At 44.1% G+C, this 24425-nt stretch overlaps 1 protein-coding gene across 1 annotated transcript in view; it reads left to right on the top strand.

Annotated features, from left to right (window-relative positions):
* Nucleotides 1–1386: 1386 nt before the first annotated feature.
* The window catches only part of OBSCN (obscurin, cytoskeletal calmodulin and titin-interacting RhoGEF), a 243002-nt gene continuing 219963 nt past the window's right edge, over nucleotides 1387–24425 (top strand). Inside the window, exons 1-7 of the mRNA XM_087712229.1 lie at nucleotides 1387–1539; nucleotides 7689–8820; nucleotides 11613–11882; nucleotides 15928–16188; nucleotides 19220–19522; nucleotides 21418–21684; nucleotides 22867–23136. Coding sequence (XP_087568355.1) covers nucleotides 7698–8820; nucleotides 11613–11882; nucleotides 15928–16188; nucleotides 19220–19522; nucleotides 21418–21684; nucleotides 22867–23136 — 2494 coding nt within the window. The 5' untranslated portion in view covers nucleotides 1387–1539; nucleotides 7689–7697. The remainder of the gene's footprint in view (nucleotides 1540–7688; nucleotides 8821–11612; nucleotides 11883–15927; nucleotides 16189–19219; nucleotides 19523–21417; nucleotides 21685–22866; nucleotides 23137–24425) is intronic.

Below are 24425 nucleotides of genomic sequence, written 5' to 3'. Positions count from 1 at the left end.
CCTTTGAGGAAGTATTCTGCCTCTTTGAATGTTAAGAATAAAGAATATTTTAATCTGGGGAAGGGGGGGGGGCTTCCTAGAAGTCTAATTTTAATTTTATTTTTTTTAAAATTAGGACTTTAATTTTCATTTGTTATTAAATTTTAACCTGGGATCTAGCCACTAGAAGCGGTCATTGCAGGTTTTTTTTTTCTTACTCTCTAGAGTTAGTGTTTTCCCCTAATATTTATGAGATCATCTTGGTTCCACGGAAAACAGTTTTAAAACCCACAAGGGAGAAAGAAGGTTTTCTGGCATTTGCCACTCAGGTCTCTTCTGGCCCTGTCAATCATGAAAAATCTCCACCTGTCTCTTTGCACACATCATACAAGCAAGGCAGAACAACTTGTGCAAGCAAGCAGATTTTTCTGGACCTTTTAACCTTCCTAACTTCACGGTGTCCTTGTTACCAGAATCACAGAATAACAAGAGTTGGAAGGGGCCTTGGAGGTCATCTAGTCCAACCTCCCTGCTCAGGCAGGGATTCCTTATACTATTTCAGACTGGTGGCTTTCCAATCTCATCTCAAAGTTGCAGCATCCATAACTTCTGGGAGGCAAAACGTTCCACTGGTTAATTCTCACTGTCCGGAAGTTCCTTCTTAGTTCTAGGTTGCTTCTCTCCTTGATAAATTTCCATCCATTGCTTCTTGTCCTGTCTTCCAAGTGCTTTGGATAATAGCGTCATAGAATAACAGAATTGGAAGGGACCTTGGAGTTCATCTAGTCCAACCCCCGCCCTTCAATTCCGGGCAAATGGTTCTCTTGAAAACCTCCAGTGTTGGAGCACACACAACTTTTGAAGGCAATCCGTTGCGTTGATTGATTGTTCTCATTGCAAGGAAATTTCTCTGTAATTCTATGTTGGATCTTTCTTTGATAATCTTTCATCCGTTGCTTCTTGTCCTGCCTTCAAGGAAGACGGGCTGTCCCCCTCTTCTCCGTGGCAGCACCTCAAATATTGGAAGATGTCATCACGTCGTTCTCCTCCTCCTCCTCTTTAGACTAGAGAGTTCCCGCAATCGTTCTTCGTAAGGTTTAGTCTCCAGCAATCTTGTCCCACACTAATACTAGCAACGCCCACCGAGGGTCGGATCAGCAGCACCCACTCCTCACCGCAGCCCGTCCTTTTGAGGCACCGCAAGAGAGGTGAAATTTAATCTGCCTACCAACTGACAACTAGGACTATTTTGGAGATGGGCAGCCGGGAGGGGATCACGTCAGCAACCCAACATGACTGGTTGAAGGAGTTCAAGGGAGGAGCTGGATCTCAGGCTAAAGCCAGGGGTCCTCGCAGCGAGTCTGGGGGCTTGCCTTCTGCACATCCCCAGCCTCACTGGGGTTTCTGTTTTCTTCCTCCTGGGGGGGGTTGGGAGGGGGGGGAAAAAGGGGTGCCCTGAACCCTCCTAGCCTCCTCTCCACCGTCTTCTGGATGGTTACTGAAAGTGCCAAGAACCTGTCCATCGTCCCAATTAAAGAGGCTTGAAAATAAAGACCCCAGGTAAGGTCCTTCGGTTTCACTCTGGACAGGACAGACCAGAGAATGGTGGCCTAACCCTAACCCTAGTTTCCCCCACCCCTTCTCCCTACCCATTTCCATGTCGGTTTGTCAGGTTGAAAGTCAAAAAATTTCAATTTTGATTTTCAGCCTCAGCAGGATATCAATAAAAGAGTTGGAAAGGATTTTGGAGGTCTTCTAGTCCAAACCCCTCTCTCCACCCTACCCCCCCCCCAACCCTATACCATTTCAGACAAATCACAGGCCGAACCTGGAAAGCAGGTTTGTTTTTCCCCCCCCTTTTTTCCTGGGAGAGGCCAATTGAACCCAGGCAGGATTTTTTAAATGTCGGTTTAAAAGTAAAATAACTTGGATTTCATTGGGGGGCGGGGGTTGTTTAAGGAGGAAAATGCTCTCTTCGAATCGCACAGGATTGGGAATATGGCATTGATTTTTTTTGGGGGGGGTGGGGGTTGGCTTTTTCTTCCTAAATAAGGAAGCGTCTTGCAAAAATTCTGCGTCGGTTGAAAATCCAGATTTCAGCATGTGAGCAATTCTAAGTATTAAATCTCCCCTGCTTACTCTCCTGCCTCCAGTTCTCAGCTTGAATTTCTCCAGGGGAGCTTTGCAAAAAAGATAGAGCTGGACAGCTGAGGCTATTTTAAGAGCCATCGGTCAGTGATCAGGCCTGGCTGGAATGAAGGGGCTGAGTGGTGCTTGCCCGTTATATACAGCCTGGGGATCAATAGGAAAAAATCATGCCTTAAAAAAAAAAAACCCCTCAAAACCACCTGATTTAGCCGAAGAGAACATCGTGTTGCGTGGAATCTGGTTTGTAAGATTTGATTGCAAACTGAGATTATTCCTTTGACACTGTCCAAGCAAATGGGAGAGTTATTTTTTTCTAAAAAATATACTTGCTGGCAGTCCTCGACTTACAACTGTTCGTTTAGCGACCGTTCAAAGTTACAACCATTTCACCTCCCCATGATCAAAATTCAGATTCTTGAATAAGGACACTGACATGTCCTTATGACATGCCCTGGGATCTGCTTTTGTGACCTTCTGACCAGCAAAATCAGTGGGGAGCCCAGATTCACTTAACAACCGTGTAACTAACTTATCAACAGCAGAGATTCACTTAACTTTGGGGGGAAAGGTCGTAAAATGAGGCAGAATCCATTTAATGTTTCGCCTGGATTGGACTCCGCTGTGGTCGCAAGTCGAGGACTTAGCTCTGCTAAATGTAGATTTGACTTTCCTATTGGGAAGAGAGTTGGCACAGCTTCACTTTTTATTATGCGCTGGTTACAGTAGAACCCTGCGAGGTAGGACAGGCTGAGAGAGGGGAAGGGTGGGATTCGAACAAAGTCACTCTGACTGTTGGGGGTTTTGAGGGTGGACTTAATCTAGAGGGCCCTGCAGAAGCTTCCTGGGTGGCCCTATAATATTTGGTAGTATGTAATCATCATGGTTTTAAATTTGTTGGATATAAGGGCTGTTTACCTGGAGATCTTGATATATTTTTTTTACACATTAAAAAACGATTACTTGAATATCCATCATCCTCGACTTACAGCCATTTGTTAGTAACCAGATTTACAGCAGCACCGTAACAAGGGACTTATAACTGGTCCTCGCATTTATGACCGTTGGCAGTATCCCCATAGTCATGTGATTAAAATTCGGGTGCTTGGCTACTGGCATCGTGCCCGGGTCACAAGATCGCTATTTGCTACATTTCCAGCCAAACCCAAGTCAATGGGGGAAGCTGGATTCACTTAACGGCTGCATGATTCACTTAACAGTGATTTACTTAAACAAAAGGGGTTAAAAGGGTTGTAAAAGCAGGCACGCGACTCACTTAACAACCACCTTCCTTAGTGGTGGAAATTCTGGTCTCAGTTGTGGTTTGGCATATTAGGCTAAGAAAGATTGGCACTCCTTAGGTGTGAATAATCTCTGTATTATGTTTACGGAACGCAGACCCGTAAGCTAAGACTGCATTATTTTTTTAAAAAGTAATTTTTTATTGAGTGCAGTTGTCCCCCACCACAACAGAGGCAAAAATGTACGTTGCTAAGTAAGGCAGTCATTAAGTGAGCTTTATCCCATTTTGTGACTCTTTTTGGGGGGGGGCACAGTTGTTAAGCAAATCCCCGCAATTGTTAAATGTATCATGGTTGTTAAGTGAATCTTGCTTCCCCCTTGACTTTGCTCCTCAGAAGGTCGCAAAAGGTGTCATGGGACCCCGGGACATTTCGACGGTCATAAATATGAGTCAGTTGCCAAGCGGCTGAATTTTGATCACATGAACATGGGGAGGCTACAGAAGATGCAACTGAAGGACGGCCATAAGCCATTTTTTCATTGCTGTTGTAAGTTTGAACTGTTGTGCGTCGAGGGCCGCACAACTAAGTTGTATGACTATCGCTATTTTGTTTTGTGTGGTGCTTGTGGCGTTTTTGCGTGGCAAAACGCTAGTTGCTTCTCCTTGTTGCTTATCCCTTGAGGAAAAATACTCTTTATATGCTCAGAGATACCCTCTTCTCCAAGTGGTTGGATGGTTCTGAGGAAAGCTATGACAGTTTGCAAGACAAATAATTTTGTGCTTGTAGGATTTTCAAACATTCCATTTTGTTTTAGCAAGGGAAAATTTTTCACTAAAATTAAAACGAGACTATCATCGTATTTCGTATTTCGTATTCGTATTTATTATAATTTATAGGCCGCCCTTTTCCCTGAGGGGACTCAGGGCGGCTTACAAAAAGCGGAGCTGACCGCTTTTCCTGAATCCCTACAGGCAGTCCTTGCTTTACGACCAAGGTTGAGACCAGAAGTTTCATTGCTAATGAAGGCAGTTGTTACTTGTTAACAGTTGAATAGCGCTTGATTTTAAAATGTTCTTTTGCCGTAGTTGTTAAATGAATCATTGAAGTCGCTAAGTGAATCGTGTGGCTGTTAAGTGAATCTGGCTATCCCCATTGGCTCTGCTTGTCAGAAGCCACCAGGGAAGGTTGCAAATGGTGGTCACATGACTCTGGGGTGCTGCAACTGTTGTACGTAAGAGGACCAATTGTAAACGAATGGTTGTAAATCGAGGACTACCTGTGCAAGTAGTCCTTGATTTGCAACAGTTTGTTTAGTGACTGTTCAAAGTTACGGCGGCACTGAAAAAAGTGACTTATGATTGTTGGCATTCCCATGGTCAAGTGATCAAAATTCAGATGCTTAGCAACTGTCTCATATATATGACCGTTGTAGTGTCCCAGGGTCACGTGATCCCCTTTTGTGACCTTCTGACAAGCAAAGTCAATGGGGAAGCCAGATTCACTTAATAACCATGTCATTCACTTAACAACTGTGGCAAGGAAGGTCATAAAGCAGGGCAAAATTCATTTAACAAATGTCTCGCAACCAAAATTTGGGGCTCAATTGTGGTCCTAAGTCTGGAGCTACCTGTACTGAATTCCTAACTCCCATCATTATTTATTTACCTAAAAAGTATCAGAGGTGAAGAGCAACTGATTTTATGCCCCTTTTTTTTTGCCAGGGTTGTTAAGTGAATTACTGTAGCCGCTAAGTGAATAACGTGCTTAAGAAAGATTAGGAAAAAAGGAACCATTCACCACTGAAATAGGCAGTCAAAATCTGCAAGACGGCAGGCCTGGCGTTAAATGTCCATGGCCTATGCAATGTCCACCATCTTGCAGATTTTGACCTTGGTGGCCATTGACTTTTTAATCCAGTGTGGCTAAACCTGGCTTAAATCTGGATTTGGCTCAAAAAGTAAGGCAAGAATTGTAAGTTTAGTAAAGGAATCCAGGCCAGAATTGTCACTGGTGGGAAGCGGGTTTGAAGTTTGCAGACAGGTGGAAACACCATATGGGTTGGATGGTATGAAATGCAGTGCCTCCCCCCCCCACCCCGCCGCCGCCCCGGGGAGAACCGTGAAGGAGGGTGGGGGTTTTGTAAGGAGGAGAAGACAGCTGGCACCAACTTATCAGCATTGTAGGAAGTAGCACAGGGCACGCCCTTTGCAAAACAACCCGTTAGCAGACGGGGGAGAGAAATTTGGATGGGGCTGTTGAACCCATGTTGAAAATAGAATGGAGCTCTGGAGTACAACGATGAGGGCGATAGGGATGGTAGCCATCTTGACTTTTTTGACTCCATCTCTGGAAAGCCCTGACTACTGACCGACCTTCCTTCCTTCCTTCCTTCCTTCCTTCCTTCCTTCCTTCCTTCCTTCCTTCCTTCCTTCCTTCCTTCCTTCCTTCCTTCCTTCCTTCCTTCCTTCCTTCCTTCCTTTACCTCCATCTCCGTCATCATCTCCATTTCAATATGTATGCATGTATGTATGTATGTACGTACGTACTTACCAGGGGTGGGTTTCAGGCGGTTCGCGGTGGTCCCCGCGAACTGGTTGGTCGGCGAACCCGGAAGTAAGTAACTTCCGGGAACGCCGAAGGATCCACCCGCCCACCCGCGTTTCTTACCCAGTTTTGACGAGTTCTGCGCTTCCACGCATGCGCAGAACGCATACAGCGCCTGCGCGATCCTCCAGGAGCAGCTGGAGCATCGCACAGGCGCTAGTACGCATGCGTGCACTGCGCGCGTGCACGAGGACGCCCCCGCCCCCGTTCCAACCGAACCGGTTGGAACGGGGCGAGAAACCCACCCCTGGTATACCTACCTACCTACCTACCTACCTACCTACCTACCTACCTACCTAACTACCTAACTACCTAACTACCTAACTACCTAACTACCTACCTAATATCTCTCTCTCCATTCTTCAGCTGGCTTTCCTGGCTGGGGAATTCTGGGAGTTGGAGTCTACCCGTTGCCAAGTGCGAGAAACATTGGAATGGAAGATGGAAGGAATTAACCTAAAATTAGCAGTCCTTTCAACAAGAGGCAACATGCAGAATAATTCTTTTAGCTTCCTATTTATAACCTATTTCCAACTCCTGTAGCTGTAGCTAAATAAAGTGGCTTCCCCCCCCCCCCAAAGCTTTCTTGGTTTTCCTGAGCTGAATTGCAGATAGTCCTTGTGTTATGACTGAAGTAGAGCCCGCCCATCGTGACAGTAAGTCATGACGATTGTAAATCAGGTCATCCACATGATTGACCCATCTTATGACCTTTTCTGCAGCGGTCACTAAGTGGATTATGGTGAAACATGGTCATGTGATTATAAAACGATGGAAATGACCAGAAATGTCCAGATGAATAAGAGCCCAAAGTCATGATAACTGTCAGAACTTCAGAACTGAGTCATAAGAACTGCCAGGGAAATCTGACATAACTTTGAGAGGCCACTAAGCAATTGGTCATAAGTTGAGAACTATCTGCCCATAGAGATGTGTATAGTATCCATGTTTATTGTACCCAAAGGCTTCCTGTGACCCCTGCTGATTACAGGTAGTTCGTGATTTACAACCACAGTTGGGACCAAAGTGGTTGTTAAGTGAGTTACATCTGCTTTTATGACCTCTTATATCATGGTTCTTCAGCAAATTGCTGATGCTATTAAATGCATCTTGCAGTCATTAAGCGAGTCTGACTTTCCCCGCACGGACTGCTTATTGGAAGGTTGCAAATGGTGATCACGTGACCCTGGGATGCTACAACTGTCATAAATACCAGTCAGTTGCTAAGCACTGAAATTTTGATCGTATCACTGTGGGGATGTTGTGATGCTCGTGAGCACAAGGACCAGTTGTAAGTCACTTTTTTCAATGCTGTTGTAACTTCGAATGGTCATTTAACAAACTGTTGTAAGTCGAGGACTACTTGTGTTGTCTCCAAGCTAGGAAAAGAATGACTCCAGATCCTAGTTGTAGAGATAAAATGGACCTTGGTGTTCTACTTAATCATAATATTCTACTTGATCATAATGTTGTACAGGTTCTCCTCGACTTACAAACATGCGTTTAATGACCAAGGGAACATACTGAAGTCATAAGTGCAAGGACAGCTCATAAATCACTTTTCCCCATGCTGTTGTAATTTCAAACAGTCACTCCTCAAATGGTCGTAAGTCAAGGGCCACCTGTACCATTAGGCCATTAGTGTCCACAAAATTTATTTTCTTGCAAAATTCATTTTCTTGCTCCTCATGCTTGTTGTGGTTCTCCTTCTTGTAGGCCATCAAGATGGATTACATTTCCTACAGTGGCGTCCCGAGGTTCTTGACGAGGCCCAAAGCCTTCGTGGTCTCTATGGGCAAAGATGCCACCCTGAGCTGCCAGATCATTGGCAACCCCATCCCGCTGGTGAGCTGGGAGAAGGACAAACTCCCCATCCAGACAGGAGGACGCTTCAAGATGGTAGAAGACGATGACCTTTATCGTCTCACCATCTACAACTTGAGCTTGGAGGACAGCGGTCAGTACATCTGCCGGGCCAAGAACACCATTGGGGAAGCCTTTGCCGCCGTCAGCATCAAAGTAGGCGAGCAGACCACCGTGACGGAATCGGCCCCCTACTTCATCCAGAAGCCCACATCCATCCGAGTGATCATGGGTGAAGATGCCATGTTCAAGTGCATTGTCCAAGGTAGCCCTCCCCTCGCCATCAATTGGGAGAAGGACGGGAAGCATCTGGGCAAATCATCTGACTCCAACCGGATCCGGATTGAAACCCAGGGTGAGAAGAACGCCCTGAAGATCCAAAGTACTCGTTTGGGAGATAGCGGAACCTACACTTGCCGTGCAGAGAATCCTTTAGGATCCTCCAGCGCGGCCGCTGCGTTGCTGGTAGATCTCCCAGATTCGTACAGCCCAGGCAGCACCAGACACAGTATAGATGACATTGGTAGCAAGACATCTCCGTTGTTGTCCCACATGCAGAAAAGGCGAGAAGAAATCCGGAAGAGCGATTTGCCCAACGTAGACACCTTGATCTCCACCGAAGGACGGTCCAAACTCGGATTGAGCTTGTCCTTGGATTACGAACGGGCTGCTAGCTTGACCTCCAAGGGACTCCGAGGCGATGGAGGTTCATATTATCGGGTCACCACCCGGAGTTTCACTGTCACTGAGGGCAAGCATGCCAAAATGAGTTGCTACGTAACCGGAGAACCAAAACCGGAGACGGTTTGGAAGAAGGATGGAGAGGTGATCCTGGAGAGCCGGAGACACATAATTTACGAGGACGAGCAAGAGAATTTTGTCTTGAAGATCCTCTTCTGCAAACAGGTCGATAATGGCCTCTACACCTGCACAGCTTCAAATTTGGCGGGTCAGACCTACAGTTCTGTGTTGGTAACTGTCAAAGGTGAGTAGCCGTAGATCCTCCACTGTGTAGCACAATGAGCTCAACACCAGACAGTTTGGCAGGACAAATCTTACAGGTCTGAGACAGTAACCACCAAAGGTGAGTAGCCGTAGATCCTCCACTGTGTAGCACGATGGGCTCAAGACCAGACAGTTTGGCAGGACAAACCTATAGTTCTGTGTTGGTAACCGTCAAAGGTGAGTAGCCATAGATCCTCCACTGTGTAGCACAATAGGCTCAAGACCAGACAATTTGGCAGGACAAAGCTATAGTTCTGTGTTGGTAATTGTCAAAGGTGAGTGTCTATAGATCCTCCGTTGTGTAACACAATGGGCTCAAGACCACACGACTTGGCACGACCTTCAGTTGTGTGCTAGTAATCGTCAAAGGCGAGTAGGTGTAACTCCGCCTGTCTTCAAGTTATCAAGATGGAGAAACACTGGAAAAGAAGGTATAAGGAAATAATCTCAGATCAGCAGTCCATTCAACAAAAGCAGGACGCAGAAAAATTCTCCGACTTTTCTATTTACAACACATAGGCAGTCCTCGACTTATGACTTCAATTGATCCCAAAATTTATGTTGCCACGCAAAATGTTTGTCAAGTGAATTTTCTCCCCCCATTTTATGACCTTTCTCGCCACAGTTGTTAAGTGAATTCCTGTAGTTGTTAGGTTAGTAACACAGTTGTTAAGGGAATCTCTCGTTGACTTCGCTTGTCAGAAGATCTCCAAAGCAGATCGTGTGATCCTGGGAAACGGCGACCGTCATAATTATGAGGCAGTTGCCAAGCGGCCAAATTCTGATCCCGTGACCACAGGGAGGGAACAATGGTTGTTACTGTGAAAAAAATGGTCAGGAGTCTTTTTTTTTCAATGCTGTTGTAAATTTGAACGGTCATTAAACAAATGAGGACAATCCGTAATAGTGTCCTTTGTTTTTTTTAAAAGAACATTTAGCTTCACAACTAAAAGAAGACTGTTAAAAGTATTTTTAAACTAGAAGAAATCTAACCCCAGACATATCTTCTACAGTAGTAGGTGCCAAGGAAGTAAACATGTTTCTTGGCTAGTTTTACAAGGAGATTGACATTAGCAGCGTGCAGATATTCAATTTTCATATTTGGTGGGATGGTGATATGATCCTATGTAAAATGGATTCCTTGATCTCAAATCCAGTGACACTTTCTGAATCAAGACCCTTGAAGACGTCAGAGTTTCAAGTTCTTGACTTACAACCAGTCACTTTGAGACCGTCTGAAACTACAATAGATCCTGAAAAAGCTACTTTGAACCCAGATTCAAAATTTTGACCTCCACCCTCCTGGTCACGTGGCTGCATTTTGGGCTCTTGGCAACCAGCCTGCTTTATGAACGTTTTCAGCATCCCACAGTCACATGCTTGCGATTTATGATGGTTTTGTTGGAAATCAATATTTATCTCTGTTTTATAGCAAAAAGACTGGGTTTATTTTATGAGCATATCACTCACTTAACGACTGTAGCATTCTCTTGACAACCATCGGATTGATTTAATGACCACCCTGTACATGTTGTAAAATTGGTGTGGCTACATAGTGGCCCATTTAAACTTCACAATTTATGGCTTTTAAGACTTGTGGTTGTAAGTCAAGGACTACCTGTATGTTCCAGTGTTGGGAGTTAGAAAACTAAATTATAAGAAGGGATGGTGACTGCTCACATCCAAGGCTTTGAAAGGGATTGAATTAATTCACAGAAGACAGGGCTACAGGTAGTCCTCAACTTATGACCCCCCCGATGGAACCCAAAACTTCTCTTGCTAACTGAGAAAGTTGTTAAGTGAGTTTTCACTTCCTGCAAGAAAAGGTCGTAGAATGGGGAAAACTCACTTAACAACTATCTTGCTTAGCATTGGAAACTTTGAGCTCAATTATGGCCATAAGTCGAGGACTACCTGTACTGATGTTCCACTTCATTGTAATGTTCTATTGATATTCCACGTAATCACAGTTTTCTAATGGTGTTCTACCTGATCACAAAATTCTACTTAACTTTAATGTTCTACTGATGTTTTACTACTTAATCACAGTGTTCTATTGATGTTCCACTTGATCGTAAGGTACTACAGATGATCCCCTTGATCATAATGTTCTACTCATGTTCTACTTGATCCCAATGTCCTATTGAATTTCCACTTGATCAGCAATTTACTACTAATGTTCCACTTATAATGTTCTAGTGATGTTCTACTTGGTTATAATGTTCTGTTAATGTTTCACATGAGCATAATTTCCTACTGATGTTGTCCCTGACCATAACATTTTACTGACGTTCTACTTGATAATAATGTTCTATTGATGTTCCACTTGATCATAATTTTCTACATGTTCTTCTTGATCATATTGTTCAACTGATGTTTTATTCTTCACAATATTCTATTGATTTCCCACTTGACAGTAATTTTAGACTGATATTCCATTTGATTGTAAGGTTTGTAGTGATGTTCTACAGTTGATCATAATATTCTACTGATGTTCTACTACTTGATCACAATATTCTGTTAATGTTCCGCTGGATAATAATTTTCTACTGATACGCCAATTGATCATAATTTTACTGATGTTCTGCTAGAGCATAACATTGTACTGTTGTTCTACTGGATCTTAATGTTCTACTGACATTCTAGATCACATTGTTCTACTGATGTTCTACATGATCTTAAGGTCATTGAGAAGAATCCACACTTGCTGTTTGATGGTTCTTCAGTCTTGTGTCTTACCAAAATTAATTTCTCCATCTGGTTCTTCCCCAGAACCCAGAATACCTTTCAAGACAAAACTCCAAGATTTGGAAGTTCGGGAGAAGGACTCCGCAATCTTCTTGTGTGAAGTGCCTCGTTCTGACGTGGAGACCACTTGGTTCAAAGAGGAGACCAGACTTCAACAGAATGACAAGTATAAGATTGAAGAAGATGGGCTATGCCGCAAGCTCACAATCCAAAATGTCACCATGGATGATGATGCTGTCTACATTTGCGAGATGAAGGAAGGCAGCAGAACCATCGCTGAGTTGAGCGTTCAAGGTAGGTGAAGTCCATCTGATCTTTCTTGGTAGGACTTCCTTCTAAAGGTGGTCCTCAACATATCACTGGTTGCTTAGCAATCATTTGAAACCATCTCCCCAGATTTACCACCGCTAAGAATCCTGAGATTTGGCATTTACACATATCTGAAGGGTGCTCATATTAGTAAAATCAATACACAGATCCTTGCACTTACGACCATCGCAGCATCCCCACGGTCACGTGATCAAAATTCGGACACTTGACAGCCGCTCTGCATATATGATACTTGCAGCATCCTGGGGTCATGTGATCTCCATTTGTGACCTTCCCAGCCAGCTTCCGGCAAGCAAAGAGGGAAGTTGGATTTGCTTAATGACTGTGTAATTGGTTTAACAACCATTAAGTGTTAATAATAGTTAACTTCAGTGATTCAATGGTCAAATGAGAGCCGAGGTGGCGCAGTGGGTAGAGTGCAGTACTGCAGGCCACTTCAGCTGACTGCTAGTTCAGCAGTTCAGCGGTTCAAATCTCACTGGCTCAGGGTTGATTCAGCCTTCCATCCTTCCGAGGTGGGTAAAATGAGGACCCAGATTGTGGGGGCGATATGCTAACTCTGTAAACCGCTTAGAGAGGGCTGAAAGCCCTATGAAGCGGTATATAAGTCTAACTGCTATTGCTATTGCTAAATGCAGTGATTCACTTAACAACCATGGTGAAAAAGGTTGCAAAACCAATCACAACTAACTGTGCAAATTCTGTTCCCAACGATGATTGTAAGTCGAGGATTATCTGTTAATACTCGTTTAATAAAAATCATTAAAGGCAATTCAGCTCTGACCTGCTAACAATTTTTAGACAGAGATCAGGCTTCCTTAGTTGATAATTCTAGGGGTGAAATGCAAGACTCCTGTTGGAAACCACTACTGTGTTTCCCCGAAAATAAGACAGGGTCTTATTTTCTTTTGCCCCATGAAATATGGCCCTGGGATTATTATAGGGGGAGGGCTTATTATTTTCCGGAGCAGGTGAGAAGCAAGGCACGCCTTTTACATTTCCAGCTCCATCGCGTTCCTCGCTATTGTGTTCAGGAAAGCTGCTGGTAAAAAAAAAAACCCTTCTCGTGAGTTCAATCAAACATCTTGAAGTCGCGTGAAGGGCTTTTTTTTTTTACCAGGGGCTTCCCTGGACACAATGGCGAGGAAGGCGACGGACCTGGAAAGGTAAGAGGCGCGCCTCGCGGCCCAACACCGCCCATCTCGCCCCAATGGAAAAGGCAGCCTGCCTGGTTCCCTTCCCCGCCATCCCTTTAGCGAGGGGTGGCAGGTGGGGGGGGGGAGAAGCGAGGCGCGCCTCTGACCTTTCCAGGTCCGTTGCGTTCCTCGCCCTTTCGCCCATTGAATCCCCTTGTAAAAAAAACCTCATGAGTTCAACTCACGAGTTTTTTTTTACAAGGGGCTTCACTGGATGAAAGGGCGAGGAACGCAGCGGAACTGTCAGTCTCTGGTAGCACTAGGACACGCGTCTCGCTTCTCCCCCCCACCCTTGCTTAAGGGGCGGCGGGGAAGGGGACCAGGCAGGCTGCCTTTACCATTGGGGTGGGGTGGGCGGTGTTTTTTTGCGCGAGAAGGAACAGGCGAGAGGGGGTGATCGCATTGCTGGCCTGACGCTCTTTTTGCGGCGGGGTCTTTTTGCGCGGGAGGGAAGGGCGAGGGGGGGGGAAGCACTTTGCTTCACCTGCCTTTGTTTTTGTGGCGGGCCCTCATTTGCCCCGCAAGCTGTATCAGTAAGTGGTACAGTGGTAATGACGGGGACCGGTTGCGCATGCGCTTAAATAGTTGGAGGCGGGCTTATTTTCGGGGGAGGGCTTATTATGCCGCATGCTCTGAAAAGCCCGATTGGGCTTATTAGCAGGGCATGTCTTATTTTCAGGGAAACACAGTAGTTATCTAAGAGGGTCAATGCTTGTTTGCATCAAAGGTCGAAAGAGGTCATCTGATTTCTGTAACCTGAGTTCCTATCATGCTGCTTGCCAAGCATTTAAACCGACTGCAGACATGTTGATGCCTTTGAACTTTGCAGCACATACCCGGTATTCTTCGGCAGCCTGTTTAGTGACCATTCAAACCTCCAACAGTTCTGAAAGAAGTAACTTATGACCATTGTTCACATTTACGACCATTGCAACACCTTCAGGGTCACACCATCAAAATTCAGATGCTTGGCAGCTGATTCATTTTTATGACGGTTGCAGTGTCCCGAGGTCACGTGATTCCCCCTTTGCACCATCCGACAAGCAGAGTCAATGGGGAAGCCAGGTTCACTTAATGACCAGGTGACTAACTTAACAACAGCAGGGGGTCACTTAACAAATGCAGCAAGAAAAATTTGTAAAATGGGGCAAAAATTGCTTAACAAGTTTCCCACATAGCGACATAAATTTTGGGCTCTGCTGTGGTCGTAGTTCGAGAACTGCCTGGACAAATTGGTCCACTTTACAAGCCAGGGTTAGGAAGATAACCTGGTTTGCCCTTGACCAGCCCCTCTCTCAGTTTCTTGCTGGGTGATATCGCCTGCTATCCTGGCAAACGCAAGCTGCAAAAACGCATTTGCGAAAACACAAAAAGGGGGAAATATTTGGGGTTTCTAAGCCTGGTTTATTTGGGTGGGATCTGGTGGATTCCCATCCAAGTGATTTTCGAGATCCACCAAGGCTGAAAATGGACCGTTCCCAGCTTTAAGGATTAACCGCAGTGCAATGGACACAAAAAATATGCAATAAATTCAGGGTATGTTTCCGTCCACTGTGAGTATGTTACGATATTTAAATTTAATAGGGGACTCATGTGATGAGCCAGAACAAACTGTTACAGTTGATTGATGGGAGAGGGCTGGTTCCTGCCTGAGGCAATCTGCGCTGTGATTGGTTGCAATGAGTGTGGAGGGGGTGTTTCCCTTTTTCCCCATCTTTTTCTTTGGTGTTCTCTGCAATTTACCTCATGATCCTCCTGTTTGCCTGAATTTTCTTATTTGGGGTATATATAGAGATGGAAAATATATTTATTTATATGAAATTACAATTTTTTGCTAACCTCTCTGGCTTCACCTGGACACCTGCTGCAAAATCCCCCGACAGGCCACATAGATCTATCCATCCATCCATCCATCCATCCATCCATCCATCCATCCATCCATCCATCCATCCATCCATCCATCTATCTATCTATCTATCTATCTATCTATCTATCTATCTATCTATCTATCTATCTATCTATCATCTATCTATCTATCTTGGGTTTTTGGATGGTTAAAATGCATGTAGGGATCTGTATTTCCTCCCTTATCAGTCAATTCATGTATCTATTCTTTCTTATCTTCTGTTTCTCCAATTCTCTCTCTCCCCTACTTCATATATCTATTAATATATGTATTTCTTTCTGTCTCTCTCTTCCTATTTATAACTGTCATCTGCCTATGCAATTGTTCATCCATCCATCCATCCATTTATCTATCTAGTTATCTGTCTACCCCCTCACCTAGTTATATATCAGTCTCTCTATAAATTCACGTCTCTCTCTCTCTCTAATTATCTATCAAATTATCCACAATGATCTCTCTCTCTCTCTCTCTCTCTCTGTGTGTGTCTGTCTGTCCTTCCATCTTATCTATCTATCTATCTATCTATCTATCTATCTATCTATCTATCTATCTATCTATCTATCTATCTATCCATCCATCCATCCATCCATCCATCCATCCATCCATCCATCCATCCATCCATCCATCCATCCATCCATCCAAGCATCCATCCATCTATCAATCTATCTATCTATCTATCTATCTATCTATCTATCTATCTATCTATCTATATCTTTATCCTCTCTCTCTCCTTTCACATATCTATCGCTCTGTTTAATTGTCTATCTGTGTCTATCTCCCTTCCTATTCATCTATATCTGTATATACCTCCCTACCTAGACACGTTCATCATTCATAGTATTTCTAAGCAAGGAGTTTTTAATGTGAATTGACTGAAGCTAATGATCATATCTTTATTTATCAACAGGCAACATTATCAAGAAGCTGCCAAGGAAAACGGCTGTCAGTATAAAAGACACTGCGGTGTTCTGCGTGGAACTGGAACAGAAGTGCGAGAAGTTCCGATGGTTCAAGAATAAGGAGGAATTAAAATCCAGCGGCCGCATTTCAATCTCCTCCGCAGATAGAGAATATACCATGACCATCCGGGATTGTCAAATGGAAGATGGAGGAGAAATTGTCTTTGTGGCTGATGAATGTAGAACATCCACGCAATTTACTGTCTCTGGTGAGAATGATTTCTTAGATGAATATCTTAGATGCTAATGGCATGCAAATACAGGCAGTCCTTGACTTAGGACCAACATTGAGTTTTGCTCATAGATAGAAAGATAAATAGATGATAGGGAGATGGTATATAGAGATAGATAAATGATAGATGATTGATAGGTGATAGGTGATGGATGATAACTGTCTTTCTGTCTTTCTATCAATCTATCATCTATCTATCTATCTATCTATCTATCTATCTATCTATCTATCTATCTATCTATTATCTATCTATCTATCTATCTATCTACCTACCTACCTACCTACCTACCTACCTATATACCTATCTACCTACCTACCTACCTACCTAGATGATTGATAGGTGATAGATGATAACTGTCTGTCTGTCTGTCTGTCTGTCTGTCTGTCTGTCTGTCTGTCTGTCTGTCTGTCTGTCTGTCTGTCTGTCTGTCTATCTATCTATCTATCTATCTATCTATCTATCTATCTATCTATCTATCTATCTACCTACCTACCTACCTACCTACCTACCTACCTACCTACCTACCTACCTACCTATACAGCCAACCAGCCAGATAATAGTTAGATGACAGATATACAATACATTCAGAAAGTATTCAGACCTTCTTCATGTCAGGATTCCAAGTAACACCCCGAATGAAAGAAAACTCTGAGGCTTGAGTTTCCTCAAAGATCCATTTTATTAGAGATGTCATCTTGGCACATCTGGGGAAACCCGAATCTGAAAGTTTCCAGGTTTTCCCCACCCGTGAAAATTCAAGACCCTGCCCAGCACCCACATGTCCATCACGCGATCCAATCAGGTATCATCCAAGCCAGGAGTTACCTCCCAATCATCTCATCACAGCTGCAGGGCCATTCGACCTTGAGAAAGAATGTTATTATGGGTACATATCACCCACATTCTGTATAATCCCAGTTTCCCACAGTAGACAATGTGGCAGGCCAGAAGCCCCAAAGTTAAAAGATGGCTTCCAGGCCTGACACTTTGCTTCTGTCAATTTTTTTATGCTGCAGCCTGATTATACAGTTGTTGAAATTCACCTATATTTCTAAAATTCTGTTTTCGTTTTGTCATTCTGGCGTATTGAGGGTAGAGGGGAAAAAATGAATTTCAACAACTCTACAATCAGGCTTCAGCATAACAAAATTGACCAAAGTGAAGAGGGTCTGAATACTTTCTGAGTGCATTGTAGATAGGCGGGCAGGCAGGCAGGCAGGCAGGCAGGCAGGCAGGCAGGCACACAGATAATAGGTAGATGATAGCTAGATAGTGTGTGTGTGAGAGAGAGGGAGAGGAAGGGAGGGAGAGAGGGTGTGTGTATATAGCTAAATAAGAGCTTTCTCCCATGTAAATTCTGGTCTCAGTTGTGATCTTGATTACCCGTATAGAAGGAAAACGAAGCCTATGATAGTGCCATCAAATCTTGGGAGCCAAGATTGACCCCTTAAACCGAAAACCTGGTTTAAAAGGTTCTTAGGATCAGGCAGGGTCAATTATCCAGATCAGTGGCACAGCCAAACCATGAGATAAACGCAAGTCAGCCCTGTAGTGATGAAGTCATTTGACCCAACTTGATCCCCAGAACATGCTTGAAAATCCTAAGCAGAACACACGCACCAGTCAATTGCCACTGATTTCATGCACTCAAGAAACATGCTGTCACTTACTATCCACCCTAAAAATAAGATACAGCACAATGATATTGCAGAAGTCCTTGTCTTAGGACCGCAAAATTTCTGTTGTTAAGTGAGACAGTTGTTAAGTGACTTTTGCCCCATTTTATGACCTTTCTTGCCACAGTTGTTAAGCGTTGTTCTATTAGTGACCTGATTGTTAAGTGAGTCTGGCTTCCCCATTGACTTCGCTTGTCAGAAGGTTATAAAATGTGATCACATGACCTCGGGACACTGTAACCGTCATGAATATGAGTCAGTTGCCAAGCATCTGAATTTTGATCATGTGACTTCAGAGATGCTGCAATGGACTTAAGTGTGAAAAACAGTAATAAGTCAACTTATTTCAGTGCCATTGTAAGTCCAAACAGTCACTAAATGAACTGTTGTAAGTCGAGGACCCTCTGTACAACTTAACAATTGCAGCGATTCATTTAACGACCATGGCCAAAAAAGATTATGAATTTGAATGTGACTCATTTATCAACTACCTTACTTAATTATGGAATTTCTGGCCTCCGTTGTGTTCATAAATTGAGGACTATCTGTAACCAGATCAAATTCAGAAATCATAGTGCATACCAGCTTCTGATTGCCATATTGGAAAATGACTTTGTTGGAAAAATCTCTTTAATTTAATTTAATCTCTTTAATTTGCCATCTGAAGTTGGAGGCCCAACCCATTGTCTTAGCCATTGCATGTTAAGCTAACATCTCATATACCACGGGAAAAATATGAAAACCGAACATAGAGAATATAATTGAAGTAAGCATCACTGCACCTTGTTTGCAAAAATAACTTTTTTCTCACTGGAGTCCATATTATATCGTAGCTAGGCACCAAAGGCCAGGTGAAGAAGTAACAGATGGAAACTAATCAAGGAGAGATTCAGCCTAGAACTTCCTGACAGTGAGAACAATTGATTAGAGCCGAGGTGGCGCAGTGGTTAGGGTGCAGTACTGCAGGCCACTTCAGCAGACTGTTATCTGCAGTTCAGCGGTTCTAATCTCACCGGCTCAAGGTTGACTCAGCCTTCCATCCTTCCGAGGTGGGTGAAATGAGGACCCAGACTGTGGGGGCGATATGCTGACTCTGTAAACCGCTTAGAGAGGGCTGAAAGCCCTAAGAAGCGGTATATAAGTCTAACTGCTATTGCTATTGCTATTAGTGGAACAGAGAACACCAAAGACTCCCCCAAAGTAATACGTGATGGGAAAACCAAGGTGCTTGCACACCCTTTGAATTATCTTTATATTCACACTTTAAAAAAAAAACCTGTGGTTTCCCCCCCAACATTGACTTGGTCTTTCCCCTTTCTCCTCCTGATCAGCTCCGAAGAAGCCCCCGTCACATCCTCCAGCTGACCCAGTTGTGAAAAATAAAACAGAAACCTCAGTGATGTTAGCCTGGTCTCTTCGGAAGACGGACCGGCCTGTCCCAATTGATGGCTACCTTGTTGAACGTAAGAAGCTGACTGGATTCGCGTGGCTTAGGTGCCACCAAGCTTTGGTTACCCAAACTGAGTTCACGGTCAACAACATGACCGAAGAGGCTGACTACCAGTTCCGAGTTTCTGCAGTCAACAAGTATGGCCAAAGTGATTATCTGGAATTTCCTGGAGTCTGGCATCTTGGTAAGTTTCCCCCCCCCCCCAAGCAATGGACTAAATTAGAGGTTTGTTTATGTTTATGTTTATTAGGGTTTGTATGCTGCCCACTCTCGAGAGACTCAGGGCGGCTTACAGATAAAACAGGAAGGGGGAACATATAAAAATTAAAAAACAACGTTAAAATTCACAACATTCATAACTCAGAATGGGGCTGGATGAATCAACAGCCCCAGGCCTGCCGGAACAGCCAGGTCTTAATCGCTGTACGGAAGGCCGGAAGAGTAGTAAGGGTCCGGATCTCCATGGGGAGATCGTTCCAGAGGGCCGGAGCCGCTACAGAGAAGGCTCTCCCCCGGGGGGTCGCCACTGACATTGGCTGGCAGATGGGATCCAGAGAAGGCCTAGTCTGTGCGATTAAATCGGTCTTTGGGAGGTAATTGGCAGGAGGCGGTCTCTCAGGTACCCAGGTCCGATGCCATGAAGGGCTTTATAGGTAGCGACCAGCACCTTGAAGCATGTCCGGAGACCAATGGGCAGCCAGTGCAGCTCGCAGAGGATGGGTGTAACGTGGGTGTACCTAGATGCACCCACAACCGCTCGTGCGGCTGCGTTCTGGACTAACTGAAGTCTTCGGACACTCTTCAAGGGCAGCCCCATGTAGAGTGCATTACAGTAATCCAGCCTTGAGGTCACGAGGGCGTGAGTAACTATCCGAAGGGCCCCCTGGTCCAGGTAGGGTCGCAATTGGTGCACCAGGCGGACCTGGGCAAAGGTCCCCCTGGTCACAGCCGACAAATGATGTTCTAACGTCAGCTGTGGATCCAGGACACCCAAGTTGCGAACCCTCTCTGAGAGGCATATGGCTTCACCCCCCAGGCTAAGGGATGGAATAGCTGGATCATTTTTGGGCGGGAGCATCAATAGCCACTCGGTCTTGTCGGGATTGAGTGCAAGCTTGTTCGCTCCCATCCAGACCCTAACAGCCTCCAGGCACTGGCACATCACTTCTACTGCTTCACTGAGTTGGCACGGGGCGGACAGATACAATTGAGTGTTGTCCGCATATTGGTGGTATTTAATCCCGTGCCGTCATATGATCTCACCCAGGGGCTTCATGTAGATGTTAAATAGGAGGGGGGACAGGACCGAACCCTGCGGCACCCCATAGTTGAGGGGCCTAGGGGTTGACCTCTGCCCTCCGACCAACACCGACTGCGACCTGTCTGAGAGGTAGGAGGAGAACCACCGTAGAACAGTGCCTCCCATTCCCACCTCCCGTAACTGTCGCAGAAGGTTACCATGGTCGATGGTATCGAAGGCCGCTGAGAGGTCAAGGAGCACTAGGATAGAGGAGTAACCCCTAACCCTGGCCCGCCAGAGATCATCGATCAGCGCGACCAAAGCAGTTTCCGTGCTGTAACCAGGCCTGAAACCAGACTGAAAGGGCCCCATGTAGACTGCATTACAGTAATCCAGTCTTGAGGTGACAAGGGCATGAGTGACCATCCGAAGGGCCTCCTGGTCCAGATAGGGTCACAACTGGTGATGGGTGGATTTAGACTTTTTTCAGCCACCAATACCTGAAACTCTCAAATATCTTGCATTATGAATATGAATAATATGCTTCATTAATTCCAATGATCAGAAATTTCTCCTTCTCCTTCTCCCTCCCCCTCCCCCCTCCCCCTCCCCCCTCCCCCTCCCCCCTCCCCCTCCCCTTCTTCTTCTTCTTCTTCTTCTTCTTCTTCTTCTTCTTCTTCTTCTTCTTCTTCTTCTTCTTCTTCTTCTTCTTCTTCCTGGAAGGTAACCACCAACCTGAGAGAGCCCCAAGGACCCCACAATTCAACCCTGAGTTACAAATATTCTCTTCTATTGAGAAAAAATTATTAACTTTTGCCCATCATCATTGTATCCCACAGAACCTACCCTGGCAGTGAAAACCCCTCTGAGAAACATTGAAGTTGCGCCAGGGAGAGATGCAACCTTCACTGTGGACCTCACCACCCCTAGTCCCGGCTCGTGGTACATCAATGGCAATCTTGTGCAGAACAGTGACAAATACATAATTATGAGAACCAAAGCAAGCCACAGTTTAATCCTTAAGCGGGTCACCAGTGCTTTCAAGGATGCAGAGGTGAAGTTTGTAGCCAAGGATATTGAAAGCATTGGAAAAGTCACCTTGAAAGGTATTTGCAATATATACTTTTTTTTTCTTTCTGAGCGTGATCTTCAGGCCATAGTTTTAGAAGATCTTTAGGGAGCTGAAATTAAACTGTAGTTTCCTATCTTAAGAAATAATTATGGGAATTATGAGCTTGGGAGATGAAACCAACATATTAGTTTGGCAAGGATAGGATGGGGACATCCGTGGAGAAGATAGAAGGTCAAAATGAGAACCACCACCGTGGGTCTGAATTTCCACCGCCTTTATATATGGGTTGTGCACAGGAATGGCACTTTCGTCATGTAGTTGTGGCTGACCATGTTGATTTTTTTTTAAAGTTAAAAAAAAGTTTTTTGTTTGCTGGGAAACATGGGGAAAGAAAGAGAAGACGACCAGAAAAATCTGAATTTTTCTAAGTTGGCATATGTTTAATGTACCATTTAGGGATGCAGTTTATCCCCTTTGTGCAAATTTGCATCGTGCCATTGGTATAATGAAATTTTGAGACAATGCCATTTGGATGCCTAGCGTGCCTACCTTCCCTGTCCTACTGTCCCCATTTATTTGTGTTCATTTATTTCGTTCATGCCCATGTTTATTTTTAAACCTGATATCTTGTACGTGTTTGACAAACTAATAAATACAAAATATAAATACAAAATCCATTCTCCAATTTCCCCTGAAGTGTGCCATAGGCATCAGGCATTGATTCAACAAGTAGTCCTTGCCTTATGACCACAGTTGAGCCCCCAACTTGATGTTGTTAAGCAGGACAGTTGTTAAATGAGTTGTATCTCATTTAATGACCTTTTTGGCCACAGTTAAGCTATCACTTCAGTTGTTAAGTGAATCTAGTTTCTCCCTTTGACTTTGCTTGTTAGAAGATTTCAAAAAGTGATTGCAGGACACTGCAACCGTCATAAATATGAATCAGTTGCCATACATCTGAATGTAAATCACACAATCATAGGGATGCTGCAATGTCATTGTAACTTTAAACAGCCACTAAATGAATGGTTGTAAGTGGAGGACTCCCTTTATCTCTATGCTGGGGGTGGCTGGGATTAGACAAAGGACATGATGACATCATGTATCATAATATCAATGGACAAATGACCTAATTTGCCCTTCCTGTCCTTTTGCCCAATGACATTGTGGCTTGTATCAGATGTCCAGGTCACTGAGTTTCATCCCTTTTTTCCAGATGAAGTGGCCACATTTGTCAATGACTCAGCCCCTGGGATTTCGGTCAACCTTCATGAGAGGTTTGAGCTGGTTTGCGAGGTGTCCTCGGCCACTGATGCGGTCTTGTGGAGAAAGGGGAAGAAGGACATCAAGCCGGATCAAAGGGTGACATTTTCCGTTCAGGGAAAACAGAGAAAACTGATTGTCCAAAATGCCATCAAGGAAGACGAAGGGGTTTATAGCTGCGAATCAAAAGATGACCGACTATCCTTCCAGGTTGAGGTCAAAGGTAAGAAATGGTCCAAATTCTTTCTTTCAAATATGTCTGTACAAGTAGTCCTCGACTTAGTACCATAATTGAGCCCAACCTTGCTGTTGCTAAGCGAGACATTTGTTAAATGAGTTTTGCCCCTTATTATGACCTTTCTTGCTATAGTCGTTAAAATAATCCCTGCAGTTGTTAAAGTAGGCATACATTTGTTAAATAAAATGGCTTCCCCACTGACTTCGCTTTCAGAAGGTCACAAAAGGGGACCAGGTAACCCCGAGACACTGCAACTGTTATAAATACAAGCCAGTTGCCAGGCGTCTGAATTTTATTCATGTGACCATGGGAATGCTGCAATGGTCGTAAGTGTGAAAAACTCATTAAGTCACCTTTTAAAGCACCGTTTTAACTTCAAATGGTCACTAAACAAACGGTTGTAAGTCAAGGACTACCTGTAATATTAAATGTCATCTGCGTATATTTTCCTAAGACATTGCATGGAAACAACTGACCATGATGCTGTTGTAGTTTTGAATTTTAAGCTCAGCTCTTTGACAACTTTCAAGGCAGTGATGAGATGTTGTGGCAATTGGGTTTTGGGGGCATGTGGATCAAGAGACAATGAACACACTAGTAAATAAAGGGATTTCAAGATTTATTATTAGCTGAAACAACCTGCAGATCTCTATATATTAATCAAAGCTTCACTCTTCACTGACCAACACCACACAATTTGCAAGAACTGCATTTTCGGGCAGAAAGTCAACAGAGACTTCCAAGAGGGATAAAATCAAGAAAGGAAAATGGATAAGCAAAACCTGGTTTAGTGGTTAATACACAGGGCTAGAAAGCAAGAGACCGTGAATTCAAGTCCCGCCTTAGCCATGAAAGCCCGCTGGGTGACTTTGGGCCAATCACCACAAAATGGTGAATTCTAGTCTCACTTTATGGGTGAACGCCAGCGGGGAGACTTTGGGACAATCACCAGGAGACTGTGAGTTCTAGTCCTTTTTTAGACCAGCTAGGTGACTTGAGTCAGTCCCTTTCTCTCAGCCCATCTTACTTCAGAGGGCTGTTGTTGTGTAAAAAATAGGAGGAGGAAGGTGTGTTGGATATATTTGCTGCTATGAATTATTTGTAAAAAGAATAAAGGCAGAATACGAATGAATGAATGAATGAATGAATGAATGAATGAATGAATGAGGGTACATACAAACATACATTCATACATGCATTCATACACGCATTCATACATACATACATAACATACATACATACATACATACATACATACATACATATATACAGAT

Source organism: Thamnophis sirtalis, unplaced genomic scaffold, assembly GCF_051295495.1.
Source record: "Thamnophis sirtalis isolate CommonGarterSnake01/CBP01778 unplaced genomic scaffold, rThaSir2_p1.2 scaffold_4, whole genome shotgun sequence".
NCBI lineage: Eukaryota > Metazoa > Chordata > Lepidosauria > Squamata > Natricidae > Thamnophis > Thamnophis sirtalis.
Note: the sequence above shows the minus strand (reverse complement) of the source record. Positions and strands in the feature narration are given on the sequence as shown.